Source organism: Poromitra crassiceps, assembly GCF_964638095.1.
Source record: "Poromitra crassiceps genome assembly, chromosome: 11".
NCBI lineage: Eukaryota > Metazoa > Chordata > Actinopteri > Beryciformes > Melamphaidae > Poromitra > Poromitra crassiceps.
The window spans coordinates 36,592,510-36,600,009 of record NC_139643.1 but is presented as its reverse complement, the minus strand read 5'-3'; the positions used below and the strand labels follow the sequence as shown (position 1 = coordinate 36,600,009).

At 48.1% G+C, this 7,500-nt stretch overlaps 1 protein-coding gene across 1 annotated transcript in view; it reads right to left on the bottom strand.

Annotated features, from left to right (window-relative positions):
* The window catches only part of tinagl1 (tubulointerstitial nephritis antigen-like 1), a 34,402-nt gene that overhangs the window by 17,052 nt on the left and 9,850 nt on the right, over positions 1-7,500 (bottom strand). The window contains exons 4-5 of the mRNA XM_083646332.1: positions 1,157-1,249; positions 785-899 (exon numbers count right to left, since the gene is read on the bottom strand). Coding sequence (XP_083502458.1) covers positions 785-899; positions 1,157-1,249 — 208 coding nt within the window. The remainder of the gene's footprint in view (positions 1-784; positions 900-1,156; positions 1,250-7,500) is intronic.

Genomic DNA, 7,500 nt, shown 5'->3' with positions numbered 1-7,500 from the left:
AATGAGCTGAAAGGCTGTGATCTGGCTCCTGGCACAGGTAGGGACACGCTGATGGCGGAAGGAGGAGGCGGGGGTCGGGCGGGAGACGGCGCGGAATGTCGGGAGAGGCGAGGGGGATGGTGGCAAGTGTGGATGGGACGGAGGGATGGGTGGTTTTGTAGACTGAGATTGCTCTTTCTTTTCCAGCCCCCATCCCCTCCATCTCCTCTGTCTGATGTTTTGGTTCCGTCTTATGTAATCTGTCTGGATAACATGTCAACAAAGACTAAACAGGATCAGAGTTAGACCCGGGTTCCAGACGGAGACGCCGTCACATTCCAACGGGCCGCCATAATTAAACCCCCAAAAGGGTTTTGATCATCAGCGCTGCCTTGTGAGGATACATCTGAAACCCCTATGTTGAAAATGACAAACATGTCACAACAACATTCACGACGGCAAGTGGAAACACAACGTAACGACGTAGCTACATCGTCCCTGCGGCAAACATTTCAGAGACCGCAACATGTGAAGCTTTTTCCATTCCTAAAAACCCTGTCAGGTGATATTCTATTGATCCCTGCAGCGAGAATTGTGTTTTCACTTGCCCCACCCCCCCTACAGGCAGGTCAGAGGTCAAGGTCAGCTACTGAACAATGTCCCTGGAGGCTTGATCCCGGGCCGTCCAGTTAAAGGACTATCTTTTGAACCACCAGGTCACTCTCGCCCAACACAAACACTACTCTGTCTATTGGTATTTTTGGTCAGCTGGTGTTTTTCAAAACATAACCCGACAAATTCTTACCTGCATCTCATTCATGCTCATAACAGTCCTGGAGGGTCTCTGTGTGCCCAGACGGAATCGGATGCCCTCGTCTAGAGTCATGCCATAGAACTGACTGTAGTTAGCTGCCCTCCACCTGGACACAGGGAGGAGGAGGAGGAGGAGGAGGAGGAGGAGGAGGAGGAGGAGGAGGAGGAGGAGGAGAGGACAGGGGAGAAGGGGACCCTGTCACTATGTGCAGTAAAGACCTTATTGTGGGTGTCAAGTGTGTGTTTAAGTCCCAGTGAGAGTGTCAGTGCTCTCCCTGTGTGTGTATGTGTGTGTGTGTGTGTGTGTGTGTGTGTGTGTGTGTGTGTGTGTGTGTGTGTGTGTGTGTGTGTGTGTTTTTTTTACCCATAGTTCCCTCTGTTGACTGCATCGATCATGTCAGCCTCTATCAGACAGGCGTACTGCTCACACTCCCAGCGCCCCGTGGTGCCACACGTACTGTAACGGAGAGAGAGAGAGGGAGAGAGAAAGGGGGAGGGAGGGGGGAGGAAGAGAGGGAGGGAGGGAGGGAGGGACAGACAAAAAGTGGCGATTTCAGTATTAAAGGCTTTATTAAGAACTGTAACTGCATTATCGTCATTTTATTTTCCATATTGATGCTAAATTCTCTGAGGCCATTAACTAAAACAGAGAGATCGTCTCAGAAGAAGAGAGGCAAACATGCAGAGGAGTGGAATTCCCCAGTGAGAAATTAAACCAGAACGAAACAGTAGCTGGCAGAGAGGGCAGAAAAAGACAGTGAGGGAGTGAGAGAAAGAAAGGGAGAGAAGGGAGAGTGGGGGGCAGTGAGAGATGAGAGAAGCGAGAGTGGGCGGGAGTGAAAGAGTGAGAGAAGGGAGAGTGGGGGGGAGTGAAAGAGTGAGAGAAGGGAGAGTTGGGGGGAGTGAAAGAGTGAGAGAAGGGAGAGTGGGGGGAGTGAAAGAGAGAGAGAAGGGAGAGTGGGGGGAGTGAAAGAAAGAGAGGGAGAGTGTGGGGGAGTGAAAGAGGGAGAGAAGGGAGAGTGGGGGGAGTGAAAGAGTGAGAGACAGGAGAGTGGGGGGAGTGAAAGAGCGAGAGAAGGGAGAGTGGGGGGAGTGAAAGAGAGAGAGAAGGGAGAGTGGGGGGAGTGAAAGAGAGAGAGAAGGGAGAGTGGGGGCAGTGAAAGAGTGAGAGAAGGGAGAGTGGGGGGAGTGAAAGAGTGAGCGAAGGGAGAGTGGGGGGAGTGAAAGAGTGAGAGAAGGGAGAGTGGGGGGGGAGTGAAAGAGTGAGAGAAGGGAGAGTAGGGGGAGTGAAAGAGTGAGAGAAGGGAGAGTGGGGGGAGTGAAAGAGTGAGAGAAGGGAGAGTGGGGGGAGTGAAAGAGTGAGAGAAGGGAGAGTGGGGGGGAGTGAAAGAGTGAGAGAAGGGAGAGTGGGGGGAGTGAAAGAGTGAGAGAAGGGAGAGTGGGGGGTGAAAGAGTGAGAGAAGGGAGAGTAGGGGGAGTGAAAGAGTGAGAGAAGGGAGAGTGGGGGGAGTGAAAGAGTGAGAGAAGGGAGAGTGGGGGGAGTGAACGAGTGAGAGAAGGGAGAGTGGGGGGGGGGAGTGAAAGAGTGAGAGAAGGGAGAGTGGGGGGAGTGAAAGAGTGAGAGAAGGGAGAGTGGGGGGGGGGTGAAAGAGTGAGAGAAGGGAGAGTAGGGGGAGTGAAAGAGTGAGAGAAGGGAGAGTGGGGGGAGTGAAAGAGTGAGAGAAGGGAGAGTGGGGGGAGTGAAAGAGTGAGAGAAGGCAGTCGGAATGAAAGGAAAATTCTGCCTTTTATGGCTGCAGAATGCATCTCCATTTTTAGTCAGAAGAAGAGGGAGTGAAGGAGACAGAAGAAGAGGAAGAGGGAGTGAAGGAGTCTGGGGGATTTGATGGAGGATAAGAGCAGGATATTAACCATGACGTTAAGATGTTTACTTTAGGGATGCACTGAAAATAGGGCATTTGCACTTTGTGCTCTCTGATGGGTCACTGTGGTGTGTGTGTGTGCTCCATATAGAGTTGCATCCTGTGTGTGTGTGTGTGTGTGTGTGTATGTGTGTGTGTGCACGTGTGTGTGCGTGTGTGTGTGTGTGTATGTGTGTGTGTGTGTGTGTGTGTGTGTGTGTGTGTGCGCGTGTGTGCGTGTGTGTGTGTGTGTGTGTGTGTGTGTGCATGTGTGCGTGTGTGCGTGCGTGCGTGCATGTGTGCGTGCAGCCAGGCAGAGGGCGAACAAGTGGACACACACAGATATCATTGATAAGAAACCATTAGACAGGACCTGACCTCACCTCCCTCTCACACAAACATGATAACGAGCTGCAACTAAGTATCACTAAGTCCCGTAGTGTGTGGGACAACACACTACAGCAAAATAATAATTTCCTGGACATTACATCCACTATACAAAACACAAAACGGAGACGTGTTATAGATAACTTATAATATTATCTGAATATTGTAGCAAAATAATAGTAACACCATAAGAGATATGGCATTAAACACACTGTGAGTCATGTTAGGAACATTATACAGTGATTGTTTAGGAGGGTGAGTCAAAGAATGAGGGGTGTGTCGTATAGACTGCAGAGCATAACGTCTGCTGTACATTATATGTCATATTTACAGAGTGCAGAAGCTGCTCTATAGAGGATTACCAACCGCACAGGATGATGAAGAGGCCAAATTCCCCTTTAGTCACAGTGAAGCCCACATCATATCAGCTCTCAAACACTCGTCCTCCCTAATGGGACTCCAGACATGTGGAAATACACTTCAGTTCAGGAACACACCCACGCGCGCATACACTATGCACTGTACACTCTCATTCATACCACACACACACACACACACACACACACACACGCATCTATCATCACCTTGTATTTTACCGCTGGCAGAGGGTCAGACCCGTGACTGTCTGCCCCAGTGGACCGTCGGGTGCCTTTGATTGGAGGAAACAGACAGCGACCTCTCACCTCTCACCTTTACCTCCCTTCAGGAGGAACCCAGGCATGCAGCGCAGTGCGGGTACCCACACCCAGCGGGCCAAAAACACGAATAAATTCAACGCGGTAATGGCTGAAAACACACTCACTCATACACACACACACATACACACACGCAGGGCCAAGCACGTTGACATGGTGGAGGTACAGAGTGTGACTGAGAATGAAATATGGGGGGTGTGAGGACCATGGGAGGCCATATTTCACAGTCCCTGTCACACTTCGCCATGAGAGACAGACGCACTCTTCACCTCTGAGGCTCAGGCCGTACATACAACCTGACACACACATACACACACATACACACACATACACACAAATACACACAAATACACACAAATACACAGACACCTCCGCTCCGCTATGTGAGCTGTACCATCTCACCATCTGCACACAAACAGATTGGAACAGAGGAGAGCCATGGCTGTGTGTGTTTAAATCAAGCTGCAACCTCCAGGGCTGAAGAATGAAGCCAACGCAAAGTGTCAAAGACTGCAGTTCCTTGAATGGCCACTTGAGGCTGGCTCCAAAAGGGAGCCAATCCCCATAGACCCCCATGGTAAAATGTCAAACTTTACAGCAGAAATAATGTTTACAGCAATTTGGTCTCTACTCTCTATAGCTAATTTCCCCATCCATGACAACTGTACGGAGGGTGAGATTTTATATAACTCGCCCATTTAAATTGGAATAAGGCTTAACTCATTCTCTGCCAAAGACGTACCCGGACGTACTTTTAACAATGGCGTTCTGTGCCAAAGATGTACTTGGACGTACTTTCATGTTTTGGCTGTTTACATTACATCAGACACTTTCCCAGCCTGTGACATTGTTTCAGGTCAAACTGATAAAAGGAACCCGCTAGTTTAGTATTTATGGGTGGAGCCTGTGGTCGAAACAGAGTCCGACCCAGAGTTCTCGGATGGCGACGATGGCGAGGAAGACGCCGGCGTTTTTGTTGTTGCTCCACGACGGAGCGCCATGGCGACGAAGGCTCCCCTTCACAGCGTTCTGATCCGTCTGACACAGATGAATCGGAGGAGGAGAAATGGGTGCCACTTGGAGAGAGCGATGACGATGGTAAAAAGTAGCCTATTTTTTGTATCGCGTTTGAGATGAAATGATCACACACACAACATTCGAGTATAATTGTCACGCATTGTTTATAACTTATGCCGCCGGCATGACTCGCTTCACGTTTCCTCTTGCCAGCTCTCCCTCTCAAGGGAGAGCTCTGTCACACTCAAGGGAGGGGGAATCACATGGATACGTCAAACGCGTCAAACCGCGTCACACACCCGTCCCCAGCAACCAAGGCGAAACATGTGTCACATAAACATTTCAAAGTTTACAGCACTAACGTAGCTATTGTGTGATCTTCTGTGCTAACGTTAGTTATGAGAGGTAACGTGACAGCAGGTAACGTTACAGCACTCGTTATTCCTGTGTGTGTGTGTGTGTGTGTGTGTGTGTGTGTGTGTGTGTATGTGTGTGTGTGAGAGAGAGAGTGTGTGAGTGTGACCACATAAGGGTTCGTTCCATTTGTTTATGCTTTTATCAAGCTAAGCTAAAAATCCACATGGCAACTGTAAAAGTAAATTATTTATTTGATTTTGTGCACATATTTATCATACTTTGATAAATACTGCGGCCAAGCCTCATCTGTCAAGAAACCCCAGGGGCCAGACTCTCTCTCTCTCTCTCTCTGTAGCCGCTCACTGGGCGGGATGGACCGACACAGCTCCCTCAAATACATTCTCTTATTTATTTATTTTTATTTATTTATTTGGGAAAACAAATACTGTATAATGTGTCTGATGTGTCACTGAGGCAAAAAATAAAAGGCTCAAAAGAGAGTTCTGCTTGAAATGGTGTCCTTCACTAAAAACCTCTTTTTCTCCTATTTCTGTTCCAAGGAGGGCATTTTTAGTGAAAACAAGCTAACTTCCACTGCTTGTAACTAAACAAGGAAACATGGTAGAGTTTCAGTTTTTTACAAGGGGTAAGAAGAGAGTCTCTGCTTTATTGTGAGATATGTTGTGTAATTTTATTCCTAGCACAGAATATTCTGTGGGTCCTGGAAGATCAGGAAATATGCTCAAAATCCTGGCACTGGGAGCACACAGACCGAAATGACCCTGGCAGAGAATGAGTTAATTAAGGTTATGCATAATTAAGGGCGTGGCCACTTTGAGTGACAGGTAGCCCCAGCTCGGTCAACGGTCAAAATTATAAACTCGAGGCTTCAAAATGGGAGTCCACAAACCAATTGGTGACATCATGGTGGCTACGTCCATATTTTTATACAGTCTATGGTTTAAATATGTCTGTGTTTATAGGCTACTGCACATTGTAATAATCTCCTTAAAATTATAGCATAGACATCACCAATTTCAGTGTTAACCATTTTGGCTTCTCCTTATATTGTGGCACTTTCCATTTACACCTGGCACTAACATGCATTTTCTGTGATCAGATCAGATCTTGCAATCAGATAGTGCTTGACCACTTGAAAGTACAGGTGTAAACGCCTCCAAGACACATTGAAGACTGATTGCAATCTGATCGGTCAAACCACGTCCGGAGGTGGTCAGGGACACATTGTGACCACATTGAACACAAGTGTAAATGCGATGTGTCCTCTCAATCCGCAACTGTATGCGTGTTGAGAGGATACCCGTTTTGGGTGATCAGATTGCAATCACATTGCAATCTGATCACCCAAAACGCATGCTAACGCCAGGTGTAAATGAGATCAGGCTAATGTGGTCAAGCACTGTCCGATTGCAATCTGATCACAGAAAACGTATGCTAGTGCCAGGTGTAAATTAGTCTCGGTTTCCAGATGTTTGGTGAGCGGCGCCAACAGCGCCACCTAACCACCAAAGGTAGTGAAACTGATTAAGACTGAGAGCTGAGTCTAGGTGTAAATGGCCTCATTGAGACAAGCTGGTGTAATCATGAACATCCAATCCAGGGAAATAATATTCAACACATAGTCATATGGCTACCTCACTATATGATACTGAACAGCTGTATAGCATATAGAGTCTAGACCTCAGTAGTCACTGTACGGTGATGTAAAGAGCCAATAGTGGTGTTGGCCAATCTGAAGCACAGCAGATACACTGGCACTCCAGCCAAGTCTAACAGGAGATAATTGGTCCTTCAGGCTGTGTGTGTGAAGATAGCAGGCAGCAGGCGTCGTGTTGCAGATCATTCTGAGCAGATAAAGAGGAAGGATGCAAACAGCTCATTGAGACAGCGGCATAAGCTGAAGATCCCATCAGCACCACAAAAGACCTCTCCAGGCTTATCACAGTTGCATCAGAAGTCAACATAAACATGGTCTTCACGCTGCATGCTCACTCACATGTAAATAACGGCACACGCGAGTGGGATTGACATGGGATGTAGCGTGTCTCTATGTTGGCAAAACAAACACTGACCAAAAATCCCAGAGACAAATGCCTCGCTGGAAGAGTGCTCGAGTTGGCAGATAGATACAGTCGGTTTTGATTGTGGCTCAGATATCAAAGTGCAAAAACCTAATTGGTTGTGACGTTTGGGTGTGTTGGGCCAAGCACTTCTTTATTGCTGAAATCAGGACGGTCAGCCAAGACATGTGGGAGGTACAGATAAGAGAGAGAGAGTGTGTGTGTGGGGGGGGGGGGGGCTTCATGGGAGGCTGGGGAGGGAGAGAGGAG